This window comes from Balearica regulorum, chromosome 3 (genome assembly GCF_011004875.1).
Source record: "Balearica regulorum gibbericeps isolate bBalReg1 chromosome 3, bBalReg1.pri, whole genome shotgun sequence".
In the NCBI taxonomy this organism is placed as follows: Eukaryota; Metazoa; Chordata; class Aves; order Gruiformes; family Gruidae; genus Balearica; species Balearica regulorum.
The window spans coordinates 103,275,601-103,302,941 of record NC_046186.1 but is presented as its reverse complement, the minus strand read 5'-3'; the positions used below and the strand labels follow the sequence as shown (position 1 = coordinate 103,302,941).

At 35.8% G+C, this 27,341-nt stretch overlaps 1 protein-coding gene across 1 annotated transcript in view; it reads left to right on the top strand.

Annotated features, from left to right (window-relative positions):
- Nucleotides 1-27,341, top strand: part of USH2A (usherin) — a 396,138-nt gene that overhangs the window by 64,374 nt on the left and 304,423 nt on the right. The window contains exons 11-15 of the mRNA XM_075749252.1: nucleotides 7,292-7,487; nucleotides 10,787-11,428; nucleotides 17,085-17,268; nucleotides 22,371-22,534; nucleotides 26,505-26,663. Of these exons, the coding sequence (XP_075605367.1) occupies nucleotides 7,292-7,487; nucleotides 10,787-11,428; nucleotides 17,085-17,268; nucleotides 22,371-22,534; nucleotides 26,505-26,663 (1,345 nt within the window). The remainder of the gene's footprint in view (nucleotides 1-7,291; nucleotides 7,488-10,786; nucleotides 11,429-17,084; nucleotides 17,269-22,370; nucleotides 22,535-26,504; nucleotides 26,664-27,341) is intronic.

Here is a 27,341-nt window from a genome sequence, read left to right as displayed (position 1 = left end):
ATGTGTTTTGGGCTTTAAAACCAGAAGTTAACTTTGGTAAAAGAAACTTAGAAAGTGTCAGCTTTAGTTTTTTATTTAGTAACATCAAGCCATATCTCATATTTATTCTCCAGAATTGGAGATACTTTCTGATTTTTGTTTCTGCCAGTATGTTTCCTCTATTAGAGACACCAAAGAATAGCTATTGGAAATTATAGTGATATCGAAGGAGAAAAAGATCATTTAACTTTCAGAAAGGCTTAGATCAGCTATTTTTCCAGCAAATTCCATGTTATACTTTATGAATACACATAGTCAACAAGATTTTAAGTAGTCAGAAGATACATTTGAGACCGTGATGTGTACATGTTGAGTATCTACTAGATGACTGCTATGGCTAGTTTGTGGAACCCTAAACAATAATCAAGACAATTATTTGGAATATGTCACCCTTTGTCCTGGGTACTTAAATCTCTTCTTAAGTCCTTACACGAGTTTAGTACCTGGACATTGGGAGGCTTCCTGGATAGGATCCTCTTTGAATTTGTGATTCTAGATGTGATGAGTTAGATTAGTGTCCCCCAATTAAAGAGTGGTATCGATACATACAGTCTAAGGGCATGTGAACTGCTAGGTATATCTAAAGTTCAAAAAAGATAGTCTGCTTCCTGATTAAGGACAATGATGCTGTAGCTGTGATTTGTGCAGGCGGAAATTGCTTGCATACTTTTTACAACCCTTTACATTAAAGGATATGTGACTAATGTGTATTTCATACATAAATTATAAATGACACAGAGATATATGCTAACTTGGCATCAGTGATTTTTTTCGGTATCAAATAACAATTGTAATTATGAGGCCCCAAGATACACCACCACTTGGTAGTAATGCTTGGCTAGACTCATTTTTGCAGTGAACAATCTAGACACATATTCTCCATAAGTGATTTAGTACCAAGATGGTCATGTTCATAGACAGGCTGTTTCTGTCTCCTTACCGTTTGGGTCAGAACCAGGCCTGTCAGGCATAAGCAACAGGAGAACAGATTGCTTTCTGCTCTGCTATAACCAGCATAATTAAAGTCTATTTCTTAAATGACAGATAGCAGTTGGATGGGGCGGTGGAGGGGAAGAGGAAGGGAAGGTTCAGTAATATTTCCAGTGCACAACTGCTACCAGTATTCTCAATGATACCATTGTTTCCAGAGTAAGCTAGATTTACAGAAATAATAATAATAAAATCCCCTTAGCTTCATAATTCACTTAGATTTTTATGTGGTTATAGAAAAGGTTTGTTCTTCTGGTTTTGATGTAGATTTCCATATTATAATTTTGTGGTACACCTATTTCTGTACCATTATAAACCTTTGTCAATTTGTACAACTTCATTGTATCAGTATCCATTGCCAAGCTTTTCACAGTGCTTCTGGATTATTTTGGTGCTTCTCTGTCTGTACAGAGAAATTAAAGATATTTTTTCCTTCCCCCCCCCCCCCCATTTTTGAGCTAAATTTTCCCAAATTATTTTTTCCCTAAATTTATACAGTTAACCAATTTTCAGATGAACTTGAGAGTCCATATCTACCTTAATTTTGCTTTTCTCTTTTAGCTCAAGTCCCAGTTCTTTAAAACTATTTTCAAAACCTCTTTATTATTTTTATTGCTTTTTATCACACTTTTTCTAATTTGTCATACCCTTCAATTATATGAGCTGAAGCTTTACCTTTCCTTCTCATGTCTTAAATATGAAAGTCCTTTTTAGTACATCCCAGAATGACATTTACCTTTTCTGGAGTGGTATAATCTTGTTCATATCTAATTTGTGGAAACCCACTATCACTTCCAGATTATTTTCATTATTATTGTTTCTTCAAAAAAATTCTTTGTTTGTTGTCTCCTTGCTATGCGTTGTGTTTTGAACTTCTGCATTTACTTCACCTTTACTGATCTTAGAATATTTGTGCAAAGAGTAAAAGTGATGTTGAAAATCAACCCACTGAAGGTGATCCCAGCACAGCAGTGCCCACCATTACCAGGACACAGTCAGGCAGCATCGAAACGTGGCCAAGTGCTCATAACAAGGTCCATCGACAACCCCAGGCCAGGCAAAGTGATAAGTCAGGTCTAGGGTCTATCCAGGGAGTCCAGCCTGGAGCAGCAAGAGATGAGGCTGGAGATGTGGCTGCAGCCTAAGTCCAAGGGATCCCTCCAGAAGGCAGGGGACAGGCACAACTGCAGTATTGCCCAGGTGAGATGTGGGTGCCCAGGTGAGGAGTGGCTCCCCAGACTGGAGCTTACCTGGAACTGCTGGGCTGTGGGCAGAGAGAGTGAGTGGAAGCCTCAGGTGAGGCTGCTCAGGGCCATTAAGGCTGGTTAGTGCCCTCGGGGCAGTGATGGTGCTGGCTGTGCATCCTCAGCTGGGCTGTTCTGTGGGGGCTTGTAAGCACGTTCTCTCCTCTGTCTTCAGAGCCTGCTACTGAAAATAGTGAAGAGCTTAGCATCCAGGGCAGGCAATTACAGAACCCTACAGATCTTCCCAGTTTTGCAAGTACTTTAAACTACTTTTTTTCCCCTCCATGTACTATTTTTGTCTAAAGCATATTTCTCAACTTTTTCTCTAAAATTCTGCACAGCTACTTGAAGTGTATGCAGCATACAAAGGATGAAACCTGTAATGTGAGGTGCATTACATTGGCATGTTTCCATTAGCTGATATTCATGTCTCTCATAATGCCATGCTTACTATAGAAGGCAGAGTTAAAGTGGAGTTATATAACTGAATTTGTTATTCTGTATTTCAGAGGCTAAACTTCAATAGATATCTTTCATCTTGATATCCGATGTTGACAGAAGCGGCAGAACGGGAAGTTTTCCAGACACAGCTAAGACAAAACCAAAATAGTAATTTGTGAATACAATCAGAGGCTCCTTTTTGTCTTGTCTATAGAATGTCTTTTTTCAGCTTGACTTTTTTCCCCAAGACTCTGAAATCTGTTGTGGAAGAGTGTCAGCGGATTATTTACATATCCTCTAATCTGGTACATAGAAACCCGTGTTCAGATCTATTAAGAAGCAATGTGATAAGCCTTCCTCTCTTACAAATATTGTAGTGTCCTATACCTTCCTCTAACTGCCATGAAAGACTTTCACTCTTTTTTAGAGCCAGGAAACCAGTTGCCACTTTTATTGATTACAGATGGAAAACTCTTTTCTACATGACAGCGAGGTAGGAGGAAATTTATATAGGGAGATCTCCAAATGGTTTCATTGGCTCATTCTTGGAGAAAACATGAATTATATTCTTCGGCTGGCCAGTTATTTCTCCCTCATTCTGAAGAGTTACATTTATTCTTCTGGCATCATTTTTTACCCCATTAAGAGAAAGTTTGGGGACATACATTTTCTGCAACTGAATGGAATGGAAATTACTGCTCCTTGTAATAGTTTGACACTTAAAATTATGTTGAAGATACTGGTGCTCATTGCTTCTCTTGGCACTTGGTAATCTACACTTTTCACTTGTTGCATCAGGAAATGGCTACCATCTGCTCACAGCTAGACTTGGGTTTCCGTGTATTTATGATAAGGACAGCCATACTGGATGAAATAAGACTTTCATTTAGCACAGTATCCTCTCTGATAGTTATCAGAAGCTGATGTTAAGCAGCATGATCCTTCTGTGATCTGCTTTTCTTGATTCCAGTTATTTATGGTTTTGGGACTGCCTGAGCTGAACTCAGGAGCTTCCTGTGTTGTCATGTTTGGTGTCTACGTATGGAATTAATCAAACTCATTTTTTAAGGCACTTCCAAAAAAGTATATTCTTCTATATGCTTGAAGTATATAGAAAAAGTACATTTTCATTCTTTTAAAGTTTTCTTCCTGATAATTTCCTGGGTGTTCTCTCCTTCTTATATTGTGAGAAATAATGGATATTAAATTCTGTAAGCCATTCATGATTTTATAGACATGTATTCCCTTCATCTTAGTTATCTCTTTCCACACTGAAAAGTCTTTTTTATTTTTATTTTTTCTTATTTTACTCACTCTGTGACCTCTTTTATTTCAGAGAGGGTAACTAGATATACAAATTGTGTGAAATGTTGATACACAATAGATTTTTATGACAGAATGACATTTTCTGTATAACTTTCAGTTCTTTTCCTAATAATTCCAGTATTCCTATTGCCTTTTTTTCTGCCTCAAAGCTTTCAAATGATTTTTAGGGGGAATGGAGCTGCTTTAACAGCTCCTTTCTTGAGTGGTAATAGCTAATTTTGGACTCATCAGTGTCTACCTATAGTCAGCATTGGTTTTCCCCAGGTGTTAAGTTTGTGCTTCTTGATGTAGAAATTAATTTGACTTTTTGATCATCCATTTGGATCAATATATGCGATATTTTCAGATGTTGCTGACTTAAAGAAATGCAGTAGAATCATGAAGCATGATTTTTCTTTGCAAAAAAAAGTACCAGTCTTTTCCAATATATCAAGCTCATGTTTTAATTTCTATCAATTCACTCTGTGCAGGAAAAGGCTACTAGACTGTAGATCTCAGAAGCTTACTTACAGCCTTTTTAAGAGATTGATGTAACTTTTGTAATTTTATTCCTCTTTTACTGAGGTTGATTTAAGCAATTAATAACTAAGTAATTTTATATTTCAGTTCATCTAGAACTCTTGACTCATGTGTAGTCACTTTTCAACAGATTAAATTTTGCTGAAATCTTTTCCTTCTGACATTTCAGTTTGAAACTGGTCTTGAAAATTGTTCATAATGTAGAATGGTAACACCTCTTTCATAGTGAACAGCTGTGAAATACTTTTTTTGCAATCTCTGTTGTGGTTCTATCTTTCCTGAATGCTACACAGAATCATAGAAGTATTAGTTGGTCATCTGCTCCAGCTCAAAGCAGGATTGTAGTCAGCGTTAGATCCAATCAGTCATGATTTTGCCTGGATGAGTCTTGATACCTCTGGGGACAGAGATTCCACGTCCCTTTTGGGAGATCTGTTACCGATGCTGTGCTAACCTCTTGGTGAAAAAATTCTGATGTCCAATTTGAATCTGCTAATCATACCACTGAATTATTTATTGCCCTTGCTGATTCTCTGGTAGTCTTCCTTTGTTTCTGACGTTTGGAAAAAAAAAAAAAAAAATTCCTTCATGCCTTAATCTTGTTGATCATTAAAAGCTGATTTTTTTGGATTGCCTTAATCTGGTTTTAAAATTTGGTGGTGGTTATCCTCTCTTTAATTTCCTTATTTTCATCTGATTTCCACTTTTTGAAGATGACTTTTTTAGCATCTAATGCTTTTTTTCATGTGGTAGCTTTTAGAGTAACTTTAAAGTATTTTTGGATATGAGTTCTGTGGAGTGCTAAAGAGGTATTTTTATATAATGCTTGCTGTTGTGTAATCTAAGTATGCTATGTTCAATAACACACAAAGTTTCTTTTACAGTTATGTTTTAAACTAGGTATTTTTCTTCATTTAGGATTAAACTCAGAGTTGCTTTTCACATGTGAGTTCTCTGATGAATGGCTGTGATGCATGACGGTGTCTCTTATAATAAACTAAATACCTAGATCAAATCCAGTCTAAAAGGGAAGGAGTTGAAAATCCTTGTTGCTGTGTTTTCTGCTACTGTGGTCTCTCTTAACTCTCTTACCTTTCTGTACTTGCTGTTGTCTTGCCTTTTGTTTCTAAAATATTGCTTTCGTACCTTTTTAATATCTTCCTGAAAAATGTGGCTGATAGATCAGTAATAGATTTCTAACATGAAAGCATATTGTAGAGGGTTTATTGGACTACAGAATCCTTTTATGAGGAAGGAGTAGGAATACATGCTTCTCTAACTTTCATTCAGTGTTTTCTGCACTGAGAGTTTACTATTAGATGCTGGAATACTCTATTTTATCTTTTGTTAATAAAGCTTAGATCTTCATTGTAGATTGGAGGGTGTGATAATAACACTTAAGTGGAACATCCAAGCAGCTTCATCTCTCATGCCACAGGACTCTCCTGTTGTTTCAGCTTTGCCTGACTCAGATATAAGATGAAAGACAACTGTTAAGAGAATTTTTTATTCTGGTAGCTAACTGAAAGCAAAGCACATTGGACTACAGCTGTTGATGTTGTAGATGAATAACTGGTTTTGAATCATTGTGCGCTCTCATATTTGTAAACATTTGCACTGGGAAACATACACTGACCCAAAGAAAATTACTTAGAACACAGAGTTTGATTGTTTGCTGCCATCTCTGTATTCCCCAGAACACCTGAGTTGGAAAAGTTAACATTTGTTCCTTGATTATGAATCCTAAACCTTTTGCCAATTCACATCTCCTGCCATCTCTGCATTGCTTTGACTCTCTGCTCTCATCTATGACCACTATTGACCAATGTCTTCCATTTGTTTCCCCATCCTTGTGTCATTGCCCTTTCTGTTTGGTCAGTTTTCCCACCACATTGGAAAGTGGATGAATATAGAAATTGTTTGGGGTTTTTTTTTTTTTTTCTGGCTTTCAGAGGTTTGAAATTGAGATAGCTTTCCAGGAGCCCCTTAATCTTGTACAGGATCCAGGATCCCAGATCATGGCCTGGGCATAACAAAGGATGACTCAACTCCTTCCAAATAGCAATGCTACCCATTTAGGGAGTAGGAGAAGACCTTTATATCCTGCCACTGAAGTGAAACACTTGGATCTCAGCTGAACCTGAGAAAAAGAGGGAGAGGGTTTCACATACTGAGCTGTTGGGTCACATCCTTCTGTAAAGGAAGAGAAAATTTATCTTGGATGAGTAATCAAAAAGGAAATCTTTCAGTGTTGCTTCGTTCTTACTTAACTAACATTTTTATTAAAATAAATAAGCATATGGTCTGAACAAAAAAATGCAAAACTTAACCTTTGAAAATGATAGCATTTTGTAGTAACTGTGATACAAAAAAAGTAATTTATTTTAATAGAAGTCATCATTTCTACAATGCAATTTTGTTATTATTCTTTGCAGTTTTCTGTGTCCAGATGGTAATTATTGCCATGTTGTTTACCCATTTTTTTTTCCCTTCTGTTGTGAAAGAACAGGACTTTTAAACTGTATTTAAAAATTCAATAGTTACACTCTCTTTAATATTTATCTTTTTTCTCTCTCTCAACAAGTTAAAGTATATGTTGCACAGGCTTATTTTTTTTCTGTTCCATTTAAAGTTTTCTCCTCCCCGACTCATACTCCCATTCTTGTTGCTAATGAGTGTATCATCTAAAAATAGATATGTTCATCATTTTATAATATTTTGTATCTTTCTAGATTGGAGGCCAGTGTAATTGTAAGAGACATGTGTCTGGCAGACAATGCAATCAGTGCCAGGAAGGATTCTACAATCTACAACAGTCAAACCCTGATGGCTGCAGTCCCTGTAACTGTAATACCTCTGGGACAGTCAATGGAGATATTACCTGTCACCAAAATTCAGGCCAGTGCAAGTGCAAAGCAAATGTTATTGGTATGTGCAATGCAAGAGTTTGGAGCCATTTTTCTTGTTATCTCTAGAAATAAAACACACTTGATTTCTAAATGAAAGGTATAGTCAACTTCTTTGCTGAAGGCAGATTATAAAAATGAATGAAATTAACTGTTGAGAAATTATTAATTTAATAATTCTATCAAACTACAGCTTGAAGCTTAGTTTAATCAACCCTTTAGAAGTTTTTTTACGGCATAGCTACATTAGCTTACATAGCTCCATGCTAATAAGTCACAGAAATAATGTAATTTGCTTACTGCATAGATGTTTCTTTTAGGAAATTAACACTTTTTCAAAATGTTTTATACTTAATGAGTTCTAAGCAAATAGTTTCTATGCTAGTTTTCTTAATAGACCAAAATAAATGGATTTTTTTTCTCAAAATATTCTGTGCTACAGGGTCCTTTGTGATAAATCTATCCATTTTTTTCTATTATATTTCTTTGAACTGTTCCTATGAAATGCAAAATAAGGCAACATAATTCCATAGATCATGTACATAGCTAGGGTTAGTTATCAAGGGCCACATAATTTTAATTTTGTAATTCAATGCCAAGCTGATTATAATAAACTGCTACCTTCTGTGTTATTTATCATTTTTTTTACAAGACTTGCTTTTTTGTTTGTTACTCCCACAGGTATTTTTCAGAAATTAGATTTGATTATAGCAATTTATTACTTCCAGCATATTTGAGGGGAGCCACAGCCACATAAGGACAAAATTTATCAAGTGCCCAAAATACACAGTATATATAATACACTTTGAAATGTTGATGTATGGGAATATTATGCAAGGAGAATTTCCTGATAAAGTGAGCCTTGCATGGTAACTGTACATGTCTCAGACTATACGTATGTCTCAAAAAAAAAAAAAAAAAATCATTTTCTGTTTTGTTATTAACACAATTAGGAATATATTTTTTCTTTAGCTAACCATGGTTGTGGATTATATTAACAATGTTCAAGTATATGTTAATTAATAACTCACTGACTTCTGAATATTGACATATTTGTAATATTGTAATAAGTCTTTGTTTCTTCTTTCTTCTAATTTCCAAAACCAAATACAAAATAACAAATAATGAAAATAACTCTAAACAGACATAAGCCTGAATAGTTTCTGTTCTCTTTCTTGTGGAATGCCAAGTACCTGTGTTTTCCATACGATAAAAAGAGTGCTACCAGTACAAAAAAAAACCCCACCTCTGTGCATCTTAAACTCCCTCTCTACGCTTGATAAAAAGGAGTTCAAAACATTCTTAATTATATACATTATATATTCTTTGTCTACATTTTGCATTTGTATCTGTGAAAACCTTTCTTAACTCAGTGGAAGTTTGGTATACCAGAAATGCACAGTCTGGTTCTCATGTATTTCATTGTTTACCTATTTTTTTTTTAAATATTTCCTCCCTTTGATGAAAACAATAAGAATTATTTTTATTTCTGCTGAAACAGTAATACAAAAATGTGTAAATCTGTGCTTTCTGTAAATTTATCTGTAACCGTGGTGGGGGGCTGTAGTTATGCAAGTTTTTGTTTGCAGGATAAAGACCTAATTCTTTCCAGACAGGCTTCTCTTTTTTTTTTTTTTTTTTTTTTTTTTTGTTTTGCAAACCAATGGTAAATAAGCTTCTGTATATTGGAACGTGTGCAGCAAACTTTAACAAAGAGCTTTCCTCTTTGGATTTCTAAATTGGTTTTTAGAGCAATCTGTCTATTGCCATTTTATCTATTTAAACAAACACGATAACAGAAAAATGCAACTATGGACTGCGGTGTTATGAAACATGAACTGTTAGAGTTAACACAACTGTTAAATCTTACTAATGATTCTATCACCAGTAAAATACATTAGCACCAATAATTTTATTAAAGTAGGTCATTCATCTAGAATAAAAAGGTAGAAGAATGTGAATTAAATGCCAAGCGTGCTAACTCCCCTGTACTTGTTAACATTGAATGTGATGCCCTGTAGGCCTTCCTCAGTATCGTTAGGAATAGATTACCTGTCAGGAATATGTATGGCATATTCAAATAAGCACTGCGCATATTTTTAAAACTGATATGATATGAATCCATGTAGACCAATTTTAATAGTTCAAAATGAGTCATAATTCTTGTTAACAATACAGTTATTTTTAAAATTTGCAGCAATAGTGGTCCTTTTTTATTTTCCTTATTGAAATTAAATGATATGCCTTAGGTGAGTCATTCATCACTGTTAAAGGAACTTGCCTTCTGTTGGAGTTTTTGAGTTTTTTACCATATGTATAATGCATTTCCTACCATTTTTAGTTTTATTTTTCTACATGTAAGTTGCTAGATGTATTTGTGTATGGTTTTCTATTTTTTTAAATGATGACAATATTTTGCTAGAATATTGCATTTATATTTTTCCGTATGCAACAATTAAGTGACGGCTTCATAGTGAGGGATTTTCCAGTTGCAAGGGAAAAATGCATAACTGTGAATTTGCATTTTTCATATAATAATCTAGTTGGCTTTCTTGTAATGTACATTTTTATAAACCAAAATACAAATGCCATCCCTTGGGGCAGGGATAAAGCAGGCGATGACTTTGAAAACAAAGCTAATAAAACTGCAGGATGAAGTATGAAGAAAACAGTTTAGATTTTAATGTACTGCAGGAGTTAACTAAATCATACATTTAGATAAAAATATTTCATTTTGGATTATGGAAAACATTTTCTTTAAGGGCTAACAATAAACACTAACATAAATGTAACTGAAGTACAGTGTAAAGTAAATCATTCATTGTAATTAGTCTAACTTGTTTTGTCCTACAGTATATTTAATGTTTTTAATATAATACATGAATCTGTTATCAGAACAGATTGAGAGCCCAGTGCAATTCCCTGTATATTGCATTTCTACAATATAGGGTGAAGAGTTCACATAAGCATTGATTGTGCAACAGGTGCTGTTCTGGGGGACAAAGAGATTAATTCTGGTTTGTCTTAGAAGTTACAAAGAATCTCTTGCAGAAGTATCTTAAATTGTATTGAGAAGCCAGCAGAAATGCATCGCTTCTGAAACAAATAGGAAAAGTAAACAAATTTTTGGAATGTCACTGTTATTCAACTGATTTGTGCAGCCCAGTCACTCGTGTTAATTATGCTGGTGAAGAGTGTTAGTCCTTTCTTTTCCCTTCTCTTTTTTTTTTTTTTTTTCCAAGTGTAGTATACTTACCCTTTTTAAAAATTTAATTAATAGCTTTTCAGCTTTTTTTTTATTAATACCTTTTCTCTTTCCAGGTCTTAGGTGTGATAGTTGCAATTTTGGATTTAAAGCTCTCAGATATTCTAATGAAGATGGATGTGAGCCTTGTTGGTGCAACAGCCACGGCTCAGTAAACCAATTCTGCAACCCTCTCTCCGGGCAGTGCAATTGTAAAGAACGAGTGAAAGGGCTTCGGTGTGACACCTGCATCGACAACTTTTATGGGCTGGATGTAACTGGTTGTAAGGCTTGTGAATGTAATGTTGCAGGGTCGTTTTCTGGAACTGTGTGCAATGAGAAGACAGGGCAATGTGCGTGTAAACCAAATGCTGGAGGAAGACAATGTGACGAATGCCTAGATGGCTACCACAAAGCCCAGGAAAATCGTTCCTTTGTTTGTCTGCCATGTAACTGCGATAGGGCAGGTACAGTGAATGGCTCTCTGCTTTGTGACAAATCAACGGGACGGTGTCCTTGCAAAGCTGGTGTAACTGGCCTTCAGTGCAACCAGTGCATGCTTCATACGTACAACCTTAGCGTGAGCAACCTCCTCGGCTGCCAGCCTTGTGACTGCGATGCTCTGGGCACGCTGGCCGGAACAGTTTGTGACCACGTTTCTGGACAGTGTGTCTGTTTGCCTCAGCGTCAGGGGAGGAGGTGTGATGAGTGTAAACCAGGTAAGGAAATCAGAAGACGATCTCTTGATACAGTAAGTTTTACTTTGTTGAATATCGTCGTAGTTCCTATAGTTTTTAATATGTATTTAGACAGCTTCATGCCTGACATGTCTTTGACTTATGTTATTAACTGTTTTTCCATTTCTTCCTGTGTGAGTGAGAAGGAAGTATTAACGTCCTGATCACTATCAAATATTTATTCTGTTGCCAGAGGTTGTGTAATTTGTGTTATTACTGCAGTTTCAACATGTCCAAAATAAGGTTAGGCCTGGTTCTTCTAGATATTGAGAAAATATACAAATAATCATGGCCCGTTCACTGAATAAGAGAGAAACTAGCATAGTTAGATGAACAGCAGCTATCCTCATAATGAAAAATGTGGATTTGGAAGGCAGAGTGCAAGCTCTTCAGGAAGGGCACTTCGTGCATAAAGCCGAGCATGGCAGGAGGTACAGAGACAGTTGCTTTAACTTTGATGGAGCTGGCAAATGTGCCACTTAAAACGCATTTACCTGCCTTGCTGTGCTGAGGATGTGCTGGCTTTCACAAAACTGCTTACGGTTCAGTCCTACAAGTAGGTGATACTGCAGTGGCTCTGTATCCATTCGAGATTTTGTACCATATTACTATAAACAGAGTTTAAATGTTCATTATAAGTGGGAAACTCTGTAGTTATATTTTAATGTTTTTGTTTCAAAAAATAGGTGGGTAAAGTGAAACTATAGGTAATATTAACCTATCTTTAGTAATAATATTAAACAGATAGATTTAGTTCAAGTTAAATACATATGCAATTTATTAAAGTAGCAGGTCACATTAAAAGGTACATTATAGCTCCATTGGTTTTAATATGCCATTCAATAATTTGAACAGAGGTTAAAAAAGCTGCTTAACCTCCATTAAGTATTTTTAAAAATACTTTCATTTAAATTATTTTAGGTACATATACTAATAAATAAGGCAGCATTCTGTTTTTCTTAGTTCCTCCTCCAGTGCTATTTGACCTGCTAACCCTCTACAGCAGCCACTTAATCAGAGATCGGCAGAGGAGTGATGTCAAGGCTTCCCGAGTCAGTGACCGCCCTTGTCCTTGAAAAAGAAAGGCCAGGGTTTATGCAGAACTAAATGGTTTAAAAAGGTTTAATTGATAGTATGAACAGACTGGTTTGTAGAAAAGCTTCCATGGCACTCAAAGGAATACTTCCACAGTAGTTCCTGTTTAAAAAAAATAAAATCTTGCTGTAAGAATGATTTTTAAATTTTCTCAGTAGTAAGTGTAAGCATGTATGTGCTGAACACTGAGCTCTCTTCTGCAGGTGAAAGTGTAAGTCCTTATCCTTGTAAAAGCATTGTATTGCTCCTAGTGTAGCACAGCATACTAAGGCATTTTCACTGACATTTTAATGTTGATCCCAGTATGAGCTCATTTAGACATTTAATAGATCAAAATTTATATAAATATTCTTTGTTAGTATGTTCCAAAGGGGAGAGTTTTCTGTAAAACAAAGGTGAGTACAACCTGCTAGTAATGCTGGTATTAAGTTGTAGAAGTATGGAAGAGTTTAATTGGTTTCAAGTACTCTAAGCATGTCCTATGGCTTTGTGTTGGGACAAAGATAAGAAAATCTACTCCAAGTATATATGTAGCCAACACAGCCTAATTAAAAGCACACAATTCATGAGTTAAAACTGACAGCCCTAAAAACATACTGAGGACTTCTTAGGCTGTTGGGACATTTCAACTCTGTGGTCCAAGTTTCCTTAGTGGGATACAGGTCCTATGTCTCTTTTTTTTAAATTCTGTGTCATTATAAGTCTGTTATAGTTAGTGGTATTTAAAAAAACATCCTATTGTAGCACATCTGTGTGCTTTTGTAAAATTTGAAAGGTTTCAAAAAATTATGAAAATCTTAATGCAGGAAGAGTTGCCAGTGGAGAAAAATTCAAACTCGATGTAACTTAAGGAAATTAAATTTAAAAAAATAAAAAAATAATTAAAAAAAAAAATCTCCTTCTAGAGCATTCAGCCATGTATTTCATCTATTAGGCTGTATCTATGACTTGCTGTCTTCCAGTTTGTTCTCATACAAGTAACATTTTTGGTAGATATCTGTGCATTTCATTTTTTTTTAAAACTAATGGTGTATGCAAAGTGAGGAATACTTGATTCTAACATGAAACCAAATTAAGGAGCAGTTTTACCTTGTATATGTACTTGCTTCTGGGATGTCCTAGGGTGCAGTGATAGAAAATGCATCTTTCCAGCCCCCAAATAGTTGTGAACAGTTTGTCCCTGCCTCATTCCAGGACTGTGGTGCCACACTGACTGGGATTTGTGCCATGTACTGCTGGGGAAAAAAAAAAAAAAAAAAAAAAAAAAAAGGCATTTTGTAAGTTCTTTACTCGGTGACTACAGCTTTCCATGGAACAGTACATAGTACAGAAAAGATGCAAATGAGCAGTGTAGGATATGTGGCCGGGCACCAATACTGAGTTTTTGTGTACGTACTACCTCTCTTCCTGGCCAGAAAAATGTGAAGTATGTTGTGACAACATTGTCAGTGTTGTTAACTGTGAATTTTGAAGCACAGACTATGAATAAGAAATAAACATTACTGCTACAGTTGGTAAGCACGTGAAAGTGCTAAGGAATTGTTCAGGTGTTTCTTTTCCATGAGCTATACAGTGGGAGAAATAGTAAGATTAAAAAAAGGGAATTTGAATACTTTGCGATGACTTTCATTCTTCCTTTTGAAGAGTATGTTTGATTGGCAAATGTGATCAGTTATGGCTGAATTGAAAAAAAATCTGAAAAAGAATAAGCATAATACTAGTTATATATGTAGATCTTGTAGAGATTTGCAGTGGCTGTCTTAAAATTGAAAATTGGCTCTATTATACAACAGTGGATCATTCATAAAGCAACTTTTATGAGCCCTTCTAACCTTGCTGTAAATTAAGCTTGCATTAAGTTGTTGCTTACTCTTTCCTGCCAAATTCTAGGTGGTGGAAGTAAATAATAATAACTGTTATGACAAACAGTATAAATTTGTAATCCAGTGTCTCTTCTCTTTTTGTCTACAATTTAATCATGTTAATTTACTTATAAATTAGCAGGGGGAAGGACTTTCTTCCATTTTCCTATCCCTCACTTTTACTTTTAAAAAAAATTTTACTTGCTATTTCTGAAAAAAATAATAATTGTGGTAGTATCCAGAAACTTAGTTAAACTTTTAGAGCATTTCTAAAAGATTATTATAAAAAAGAAATCATACCAAATCCTTTGCTGTTCTACAGTGGTTTAGGCGGTATGACATTAGGAGAGCCAGGATGTTTAACATTAAGGTATAGATTCTTTACAACGACGAATTTCACTGTTATGACAAAAGCAATATATGCTGTAGTGATCAATCCTGCTCAGCTAAAATGAATTTCTAGAGATGTGCTTATTTACCCACTATAGTCTTTTCTAGACATTAGTTTCATGCAAAATTGCAGGCAAACAAGGATCTGTTCTAGCCTGAGTGCTTATCACTCACTGCGACGATAAACTGGGTTCTGAAGAAGTGCTTTGACCTTCTGCAGGAGTCCAGGCTTAAAGTTGTTTCCCATCTTCCTGTTACGTTCTTTGAGTGGAGTCGTTCATTGTGCTCAAGAGTGACATTGCTGGGAAATGGTCTCCTCTATTTATGCACAGGATGGGCACTGTACTGCGCAGACAACTGCAGTATGAGATAATACATGCTGCCTCACTAATAACTTGAAGCTATTCAGTCTCTGTGGTGGCTCAGTTCGGGGCCTCTCTGGGATAAAGTGCCAACAGCATAGTTTTTTATGATGCGAATGTATGTTAACTGGAGACTGATATCACTTCACTGTCCACTTGAGATTTATCTCACTGAGGACCAGAGGCTAAACTTGAACAAAGATTTGAGCAGTAAAATTCTAATGTTTTCAATTTGTTTAGTTCCTCTGCTATTTGGGTATGAGCTCACAGCGCAACACTGCTGCGAAGACAGAGAATACCACCCTAGGGGTGTATATATAAAGCTATCTCTTCTAAGGCAAAATAAATAATAAGGCCTTGGGCGATATGACATGTTACAATACAATTTGGGACTCTTTATAATAAAGCAGGACATCAGAAAGTTGTCGGACAGCAAAAAAGATTGGGTACATTGAGAACATGACTAAGAAGAAACTGATTGAACTGGAGAGAGAGGGAAGGTGTCTGAGAAGTCTGTGCAAATACTGCATATCTGACTAACAGTTCAAATTTTTCTATTGAAGTTGTGCAATAGTAATTAATTATAACCAGCTGACAGAGATAGAAACTCCTATCAATGGCCCTATCTTAGGATTGATATTCAAAAAACAGGTATTTGCAGCTGACAAGTGCCAGTTAATGCTGTCACCATCATCATTTGCAAAACTCATACTTGTTGCTACATTTTTAATCAACTGTGCCATCTCAAAACAAAAAAAAAAAAAGGGGGCAGAACAATTTGTGTGAGAACCCTGGTGAAACATCTGTTAATAATCAGGTAAACATAGAAAATAATTTTGGCAAATTATGCAATTATATTTCTTACTGGTATTCCATTAATTCAATTGTTTTCTGATCAAGCATACAGAAAAGAAATTAGTAAGAAAGGAAGAAGTTCATAGATAGCAAAACAGATTATGCAAGTGGTACAGGATCGTTAAAAAAATGTGCTTAAAAGCTTTTTGGAATTTCAGGCAAGGCTGTGAATAATGGGTTAGTTCTTCAACGACCAGATTAGAGGTGTACACACTCTATCTAGCTGTATTTATCAGTAATGGGTTAGAGACTTGCATAGATAAAGATTGCTTGTGAGGCCAACAGGATGGAAGATAGTATAGCAGAAGCATACCAAAGATACTGTGGGGAAGGTGAAGTGGATGGTTCAGTTCATAATTGGAAAAAATACAGGAACAGAAGGATGGGGTTCAGAATGAAAGTCTTTAAGTAGCAGATAAGTAACTTTTTTCATCAGTTTATTAATTTCTGTAAAAATATTTGTGTAGGATAGAAGCTATATGTTGAGGAGGAGTAAAACATAAATTTTCACAGACCCTGAAATGCTCATCAAATGTAAGTTTGTCTAAGAAACTGCCTCATGTTTCAAGGATTAAGCCAACCACTGGTTGAGAAACATTAAAAGACTTTCTTAGGAAAATACATGCGTTTCTTGTGTTTTGCAACTGGCCATTGTCAGAGATGAGATCCCAGACAAGAAAGGACAAATGTCTGTTCTTGCATGTTATTTTTCATGTTCATACTGCATGTGGCACACTCATTAGTACCTCTTGTGTCCTTAGGTCTTTACTTTCCCTACAGACACGTTAACGTACTCCCCCTATTTTGCATTTGTTCTTTCTAAAATAAACTCTGAAGAGAGAGAATAAAAAAGTCAGAGTTGGCAACTGGAGGATGAATAATAGCCTTACAAAGTGCCAATGAGAAGATTTAGAAGCTCAGCTCTGCAGGAGGACTATATTGCTTTGAGTTGATGTGTGTGTTTCCTAAGCTTTAGTTCTGTTGTTTCATCCTGGATTATACACAGGTTAATAATAATCTTACTATGTTCACTTTTTGCATGTTGTCTATTCTCAAAATCCCTTTCTTTTCTAGGTTTTTATTTTTCTCCATCCAGTGTCACTGGCTGTCTGCCGTGCCTGTGCCACATAGCTGGCTCAGTGAATCAGATCTGTGATAGACTAACTGGCCAATGTATTTGCCAAGATGCCTCTGTAACAGGACAGACATGTGAACGTTGCAAAGAACTTTATTTTGGATTTGATTCTGTCACAGGGAGGTGAGTGTTTCTTTTTTACAGGTCACTTATAACGTCCTCATTACATTTTTCTCATAGTAAAAGGTTTCAGTGACAATGGAAAGATGTGCTCTTGTTACATTAATCCTTTGAATTCATGTGTGCACTCTGATTTACGTGTGGTACGTCATGCAACCATCTGTGCTTCCGTGAGCTGAAGAAAATAGTTTTGCCACAGAGTTAGGTAGAAACAACATGAAAACTATATAAAGCTAATGCTATCTAATGTTATAGCTATTTGGTAATTGGTTCTCTCTATTTTCTCTGCATCTTCAGTAAGATGTGTTGGTTTCTGAGGTGCTAATCATTGACTATTAAAATGCAGGTAATGTGCCATTCTTATAACCTCTGAATGCTTTTGAAGATTTCAGGAAGACATTTTAATGGGATGGGGAGGAAAAAAAAAAAGTAGCAGTAAAAATTTAGATATCTCTGTCTTTCCAAATTTCTTTTAACAGCAGCAGTAGAAATATAGCACCTTTCCTCTTAAAAATCTGTTTTTCTGAAGCAGTGTATTCTTTTTCAGTACTTAGTTATGTGCCACAGGGTAAATTGTTTATCTAATGTAGCCTGGAGCCTCTAGGTATGCTGAAATTATATGGTTATATTTCTTGGAATGTAAGGGGGAAAATATATCTATAGGCAGTGCATTGTTATTCCAACTATTGCTCTATCTTTCTTTTCCAGCATCTTCTTGCTTAATCCCCACAATCTCAATTTCCTTTTAAATATTGTCCAGAAAGATTGCACAGCTCTAATGCTATCATATTTTCATGCAGACTGATGGTGTTAAATTGTTTTGTTGTATTTAGTGGTTTTGCTTTTAAAAAAACAACAAACCACAGGCAGAAGAAAAATCTGTACAACGTTCCCCTCCCCATGCTCCTTTCCCCCAGCTAGTGTGGGGTAAATATGCTTTTAGGCATTGAATTACCAGTGTCGTCTTGCATATATTTGACATTATTCTGCAGATTTTTTAGTTTAACTTTTATGTTACTGTCACTCATTAGGAGATTTCTAAAATTATTTTTTATTCTTGTGGGTCACAGAGACATCTGCTAATGGCCATAAAGTAATCTGTAGGAATAAGGACTTCCTATTTTCACTTCCTGTCACTTCTAATCATAAGGAATAAAATCTCTGTAATACTGAAGTTCCCTTTTAAATATCTTTTCCTTATTATTAATTACTTTTTTTTTTTAGTTACTTGGAATAGATTCCCCCCCCCTCAGTTTTAGCAGGTGATGGAGAGGTTTGTGACTGTGTTAAGCAATAGCTTTCCTGAACTAGATATTGGCCTTGAATTACCTGCATTTTGAGCTATCTTCAGAGATTCAAAATGTGGAAATATGTAGAAAATATCTAGAACTATCTAGATCCAGATTTTGTTGCAAAGATAGAAAGTTTTTACAGTTCTGGAATTTGAATCAGAGTTGGCTTTAGTGCCTTAATACTACTTAATCCTCATGACAGTATTGAAGACTGCTCCAGTAGTACATTAACATGATTAACTTGTGTTGCACATGCTTGGGTTCCTTTGGTTAGCATCTACTTGGGCAAGGTACCTCCGCTCCTCAGATGGAAACGTTGATCCACTGAAAATGATAATCCGGCTCTTTATTTGTTATTCTATTTTAATCCATTTCTTTAACTGTTAACACCTTCCTAAAAAGAGTAACGTGCTTTTTCTTGCTTTGTAAAGTTGCAAAGTCATTTAAACCGTCCTTGCTCCAAGTGCCTTATAAGGACTCTGTGGTTACAGAACAAAAAGGATATGAGCTATCTGTAGCGGCAAAGACATGTCTGTCTTGGCATAATAGCAGAAAAGCAGCAAAGGTTGTGACACACAGAGAATTTGAGGCTATAAAATTCTCCCGCTCTCAGAGGAATGTATATGTAAGCTGATTTGTTTTGCGATGTTTTTGAGATAAAACAGGAACTCCACATTTTTTAATGCTTTTCAGCTTATGAAGCGGGAAAATTCCCTCAGCAATTAAAGAATTAGAGATATTGGATGTTTGGAGTGGTCTGAACAGATTTGTAATGGTTGTGGGCATTGGTACACATTTGAAATGCTTTACCTCTGTATTGTTTACTATAATGAACTGGTCAATGAACATCACAAATTGTTTATCTATATATATATATCTTGACAGATTACTGTTTATGAAATCCATTTAGCAAGTGAGGTTTTCCCATAAGGATGAAAAATGAAGATTTTAAACAGATTGCTGGAGAGGCTCTAACTGCACCTAGAGAGTCAATGTAATAAAGGTTTCTCTATATTAATATTACAAAAACCATTTATCCTCACAAAATCAATATTGCAATTCATCTTGGCCTGACATTTCTCTTTCCATGTTTCAAAAGTCTGTTTTCCTTGATTATATATAATTCTGTTTTAATAAAAGTCAAACATATTTGACTCAGAGTATCCTGAGGAAGTAGTTTTTAAAAAGAATGCTGAAAATATTTTACATTATTAAAAGTTTCAAAGAATTAGTTACCTTTTTAAAAAAAAATGCTTAATTGACTGAATCGTTAATCCTGACTGAAAAGCATGAACTGTGCATAACAACAAAGCCAGTTCTAGTGTTCTGCAGTGTAAGAAAATGATGCGTGTGAATGCACAAATATAACATGTAATCCCATGGAACAGAAGATGACGAGGTGTAGGCTGTTATTTGCAGGATCAGGACCCTAATTCAATATAGGTGGAGGTAGGGAACCTACACTTTTCCTAGAAGAAAATGCAACTATTTCAAGCAGAAAAGAGCAGCCCCACCCTGCCAGGCACTGAAAACTATTACTGTGCCACTACGTGTGAGTTTGATTGTCTCGTGTGAATGATAATGAAAACTGGAATACTCGGGGGGCCCCTATTCATAAAAGGTGCAGTAATACACAGGAGCAGTAAGAGAAGCTTGTCTTTTACTGTTTATCTATTGAGACACTTTTGTTAATAGCCGCCCCCCCCCAAATATGTACTAAATATCATCATGTAATGAAATTATGAAATAATAAAGTACTGTCTTACTGAGCAAATAATTCTGTCTTTGTTTTTTCTCTTACTAAACCATTTTTTTCAGTCATGACATTTAAATAGTCTAAACAAAACCTCTATTTGAAGGGGGATTTGGATGCACTGTCTACAGATGAAAAGACTTAATACAGTTTGAAAAAATTGCCCTTTTCTCTTGACTATAAAAGAGAGCAAACTACAGTATAGTGGCTTCCAAGAGAGAATGTATTTTATTTATTCCCAAAAGGATATTAGTCCATAAAACAAATTTGCAGCTTATTTTGCAGCTTTAGCTTTTATCAGCCTTTTTAAGGGTGTTGAATGATTACCCAGGAGATCACACAGCACAAGCTGCTGTGGAGTAAAGGAACTCTAATACAGAGAGCTCTGTGATGGGCAGAAAATGTATGTGAAGAGTTTTCTGAAACTTGTTTAAAAATCTGTCACATTTAATGTCAATTTCACTGATTATTGACCTGAATTTTAGTGTCCTAATGTGAAAAGTTTCCCCCTCCCCTCCTCTCTCCCTTGCCTTAAAAACCCAATACCTAAAACATAACAGAACTCACTTTTATTTCTGCCTTCACGTAGATAGAAAGAGATAGACCAAGGTGATGGTGACGACTGGAAAAATGGTGAAGTAACTTGTGTAAAGGCACTACCCCCTATTTCCTCAGATCTGGTAAAACTGGCCAAGGAAATATGAACCAAATATGAATCAACAACTCTAGTCTTAGGGTTAGTAGAGCAAAGGGGACATGGCACGACTGTCTCTCCTTTGGACTTCTCCAAGGTCTTTTTGCTGCTTCATCATCTTGGGACCTGGCATCCGGAGTAATTTAAGAATCCCTGTAGACTGATGTTGCTTATGCCTGAGAATGGGACTTTGCCAGCTCAGGGCAAGGGGAGCCCAGTGTAGATTTCCCTGTATGTTTTAGCTGCTCTGTACAGTCCCACATTTCTCCCGGTCCATGGTTCTTCAAAACTCTTAGTCTGCAGCAATTAAAATATAGGGAAATTAGAATCTAACGTACAAAGTTTTATTTGCCATTGTTGACTTACTGTTATGACTAATATTGGCAGTCTGTATTGCAATGGGTAGCATAACAGTATTTGCAGCAAGGAAAAAATTGCTTTGCTTAACTTTTGAGATGTTCCAAGCCTCTGAATATTTGCATAATCTGACATTGGTATCCCTGCTATAAATGAATGTCAGTGGGGAAATAGTATATCAAGTGAAAAACAAGTTGATCGTGAGAGGCTTCACATGCAAAAGCCAAAGTATAAATTAATCCTGAAAGTACTCTACTGATGCCAGAGAGATTTACGGAATTGAAATGTGGCATTTGTGTGATACTAATACTTTTAAATTTTTTGTTCTTTTTAATTAAAAATAATTTAATTTACACATTTAATTAAATATTCCTTTCAGTTATTTTGTCCATCAGGCAGCAAAGAAAATGTGTGTTCTGTTACAATATTAATGGTTTTGCTCTTTTGTTTCCTTTCACTGTTTTAATTTGAGGGTTTTTTCCTCCCAATTTTTGTCTACATTCTCTTTTATTTGCAGCATGTTGGTTTTTTCAACTTCAAGTTGCCTTTGTAGACAAGAAATTATTAATTGATTTCTTTTTCAACAAAAGCCTAGTTTCCTCTTAAGTTGGAAGGTTGCATATTTTGTGCGGACACCTATGAAACCAGTTACACATGTACCACTGAACTCTACAGCTCTGCAAGAAAGGTTATATGAGCGAGCCTTGCGGGACTGAGTGCATAATTATTACTCAGTTGGTGTATGGATCAATATATATAAAAGCTCTTTAATTCTAAGCAGGTTTTGTCTAAATTAGAGTATTATTCTGGCATTGAGATGTTAATGTTTATTTTTATAATGGACACCTTTTTTGTAAGTTACTTTTTTTTAAAAATCAGGATACATGAACTGTTTATGATTTTTTTTTTTAAATTACATTACCCGAGAATCTTTTAAACAAAACCCTACTGTGCTTAACTGGAGTGTTAATGTGTTTTGATCACTTCCTTGATTTGTTTTTGTTTATAGATGTCAGCACTGTAATTGTCATCCTGCAGGAGCCATTAGTGGGACTTGTCATCGTGTTACTGGACAGTGTGTTTGTAAACAATTTGTAACTGGCTTGAAATGTGACAATTGTGTTCCGGATGCTAGTAATTTGGATGTCCACAACCTATTTGGCTGCAGTAAAAGTAAGTGGATGTTAGGTCTTAAAAGCATGTCTTTCAAATTAATGGGTTTTTTATGGATTTAGTGGGTATTAAATTAGGTCAGCAGTACTAAAACTGGATTTGACTCTTTTCTCCCCCCACGTTTCTGGTCCCTGAAGTTTGGCTGATTTGCAGTGTGAGTATCTTAGGAGTGTTTTCTAGAGAGATGTACGGAATGCTTCGTGTCATACGCATGGCTTATGCTTGCAGTCTAACCCAAGGTAGAAGTAATGGCCCATAGTTGTACTTGTACTTCCCACCATGTTCTTTGTAGTGGCCAACACAGAGTTCATCTTTTAGTCACATGAATACAATAGTATTTGTACAACTTACAGCTTAGTCCCCTTTCCTGCCATCAGCAAGTGGCAGGAGACCTTTCTTCAGAAGGTCTGTTGAAGACCTGCTCCTGGTGATTAATTCAAAATCTGTTCCTCAGTGCAATGTAGCTTTGCCTGTGTCTTCCTGGGGCTTTTTTTCAGTCAGTTTGGGAAAATATGTGATGCATGTAAGAGAGCGTCATAAATTGACACGTGTGAGGTGAGGCTAATGCTATGTTGACGGTCAGATCGTGAATTGTAATGAAACACATTGCAACAGAATATCTGCACTTGTGCCCTTGCAATGAGTTGGAGTATGAGGAGATTGCACAATCAATTTCAACCTTTATTTGTGTCATAAGTAGACAAAATTAAATGTTCAGATTTGCTCACGACTGGACAGGTTTTAAGCTGGCAGGGATTTTAAAGGAGAGGAAAAATATTATATGTAATAAGGAAATTAAATTTTTAAGTTGCCTTCAGTTCATTGTTCAGAAATGACCTTTGAGGACATCATACCATGCAAGGCCAAACTGTGTGGGTAGGACCTCAGCTAACTGTGGAAAAAGCTGTGTTATGTTTTTGTGACACACCTTAGTGCTGCACACAGTTGACAGCGCAGTCTTGAAAGTCACGCAACCAGTGCTAATTGGTCATTTCTGTCAGCAGGCCTAATTAATAATGGCCACAGTGGTCTTACTGTGAGACTTAGCTCAGGTAGCCATGTGTAATGGAACGACAGGGTTAGACAATCCCAGGTAATCTCTACAGTATGTTTCTAGATCCTCCTTCCACAAAATATTTCTTTGTGTATTCTGCATAGGTATTTATATGACATTCATCATTGTGATATGTACACACTATACGTTTGCAAGATGTACGTGCGCAAAGAGTTCCTTTGCAAGGACGGGTAGCTCTCACTTTGATTCCAGTTTGTATTTCACTGTAAATCGGTTTAAAGTTCAAATAGTATGCATTGCAGAATGCACAGTGCTTTAAATGGGATAGAACAGAGAGACTGATTTGTTTCCAAAGATTTTGTTTTTTCTCAGAGTTTGGAAGTGTTTAGATATAGTTTTGTTTTGGTTTTCCCATACTCTTCTCTGGAATGCATAGTATCTATTCATTGTGCAGACAGTTGATTGGTTTGCTGTTTCTTTAAAAAATGTAGGATGTTTCAACTGAATGTATAATAATAACAATACATGACACTTTTATGATGCTGTTCATCTTCAAAGTGCTTTACAAACATAAACCAACCTACTTATTTATGTTGGGATATACATTGGATAAAGGTCAATGGCAATTCAACTATAAAATTGATTAATAATAATATGACATAGATAAATAATATCATAGATTTTAGTTAGAAAAAAATACATCAGGCAGTATTGTAAATGACAAGCGGAGTCCTCTTCTGGACATAAATGATATAGCAATTGCAGTCTTTTGGTTATTCATACCAAAATATTTTAATTTGTTGCACAGAAATGGAGCTTTACTTAGCTTGATGTCTATAGTTATTTTCAGTGCAACACAGTATTTTGTGGACCCATATCATTACTGCTTAGAAGTCTTTGCCAAGGGAAGCAAACATAAGTTGTAAAACGTAAAACAGCAAACATGGAGCAACATGCAATAGCATGAGGCTCAGCATAGAGAATGAAGGTAATGTTGGTAAATTTGCATGATTACTCAAGTCTTGTAAGCATGTATTACATGGAAAGAAGCTTTCAAAAATGTCAAAGGGATTTAGGAGCACTTAGTTTCTTTGATTCTCAAACTTTACTCCTGTAGCCGCTTTAGCGTACATTCACTTCCTACTGAGCTGAACTCAAAAGCTCTAGATTGGCAGCAAAACAACCTATGCTTTCTAACGGGAGATGATGATTGTATTCTGTTCAATCCAGTGAACTCTAGAAATATTTTCTGCTATTCCTTGGCTGGGAGACTGCAGTAGGAGACAGGCTTTTCATTTTCTTACTCTAAATAAAGAACTTCAGCTCACATTTTAAATTTGTATTAAAAACCAGATGTAATGTGTACCCACTGATATTGGCGTAAGTCTCTACATCTATCACTTCTGTGGCTTGAGGTTCTCATGTCATGTTTTGCCTGCAGCTTCACTCTTTGCTGTTTGTCTCCTGTTAGCTTGGCTGAACAGATTTTGATAATTAACTTTTGGTGAACTGTGTATATTAAACAAGTATCCACGTAATGAAGACGATGATAGTTTATAAACTAGCAGAAGGAGAAAGAATTAATAAGAATCCACATTTTTAATGTTGATATTTTCCTATAATGCCTAATGTAGGCAAGAAAAGCTTATTGGGTGGTTCTGGATCCAGCTCATTCTAGCTTAGTCCATGTGCTGATTTCTGCACTGTGCGTGGCTATTCTCATTCCTGGAGCAAAATGTTTTCCACTAGATCCAGACTCACCTGGTTTTCCCTCCCTTGGTAAAGAGGGTAGGGAATGGCACAGTCTGCTTTTAATTCAAGCTATAGCAATTACTAACTGCCAAAACAGCCCGGTCTTGTTCTGCATTAATGCACGGCGCACTCAGGGTCAGAGTAGTGCGTTCCTTAGTATAGCTGGCTGGCTGGAGATCTCACGGCAGGACATGGACTCGTGCTCTGATTTGAATAACAACATAAATGTAGAATCATTTAGGTTGGACAAGACCTTTAAGTTCATCAAGTCTAACCGTAAAACTGTATGTTTATGTGCACATGCATGTATATGTATATGTGAATATCCATATAAACTTTAATTTCTGAGTAATAGCCAGTATCTTAGAAAGGACCATGATCATACAGTTGGATTACAAAAGACACATAGGAGGGACTTTGACTGCTCTGTCTGAAAATGTGAGGCTTTTGGCTTGTGAACTTCAGGTTTGTTTTTCTCTTTATTGATACTAGTGCAATTAAGTAGCACATTTTCCAAAGTTAATGGAGGTGATAGCAGAGTAGTATTTTGGTAAATAAGAATCTCAGGCTGATTTCTTAAAATGTTAGACACCTCGCACTCATTGATTTAAATTTCATTGAAAATAAATGGAAGTGCATTGTCTAAATAACCTTCAAAATTTGCCCCTTTATGTTTTTTGTCATTTAATTAAGTAGGCTTATTGTAACACTTCAGTGAAATTTGTAGTTAGTTGTACTTTCCATTTTTATTCTATTAAAGGGAAGTTATGCCTGACCTATGCTAAAATGGAATGAATCCTCTGGAAAAAATAAATTATAATTGAGCTAGAGACTTCAATAATGTGACCAGATAAACATGTTCCTGTTTTATAGAGGACTTGAAATACATTTAAAAAAAAAAAAAAAAAGTGTTTGGATAACTATTGTGTACTTGTTTTAATTTGGGGGTGAAAGAGGGGGTTAAGTGTATTTGTCATTTGTTTAAATGTATAAATTTGTTTCATGTACTTGGATAAAAAGCTTTGTTGGAAAGCATTTGGATGGATCAATTTAGTCTGCTAATGTCTTGCCTACGTGACTGTATGTTTAATGTACAGTTTTTCTTTGAAGAAAACTTACCAGTTTCTTTGCATTTTTATTTAAATTTGTGTGATTATTGATTACCTTAATTTTTACATCCTCTGTTTTTTGTGTATGTTTTAGCTCCATTCCAGCAACCACCTCCTACAGGAGAAGTTCTCAATTCCTCTGTTATCAGTCTTTTGTGGAGCTCCCCCGACTCTCCAAATTCTAACAGGCTTACTTACCAGCTGTATAGAGATGAGGCTGAAATTTATACAACTGAAGACTACTACCCTTATAGTAAGTATTTATAGGAAGATAACATCAAAGATTTTGTGTTTGTGTGTGTGTACATATCTATATATATGTGCAATTTTTCTTAATTATTTCTTGCTTCCATCATTATCATTCTCTGTGATTTTGAATAAATTATTGTTTTTCTTTAGTGAGTTACTCTTCTGTGTTGCTACTTGTATTTCAAAGAAATAATTACTCCAGTCTAAAATCCAGCAAACTGAGTCACCCAAAATTTTTTACTCTTTAATCTGAAAAACCTTGACTCATCAAAAGCATTCCCTGCAAGTGCACACAGGCTCCACAATCTGAAAGAGGCCAAGTCCCAGAGAAAGAATTAAGGTGAATGGAAGAGACCATAATGTGCTTAAACTGGCTTTTTTCATCATCTTGGTTTTAAACTGTTAACAGATTAGGAAAGCTTTTTGTGGTCTCTAACTTTTAGCACCTTCTGTTAAGCTATCAGTGTAGCTCCTGATTTGCCTTTAGCAGCACCACTTCTCTCATGTTGAGGCTTGCCAAGGGATCCTCAGAAGGCAGTCCTCAAGGATTTGATGCTCTGTCCTAGCTGGAAAGGCCATTTTGTGCTACTATTGATCCTCTTATCAAAGAAAAAGAGATGGATTTGGCTACTGGTTTTATGTATATATGGCACACAAGTGTTTGGGGTTTTTTAAGACAGGT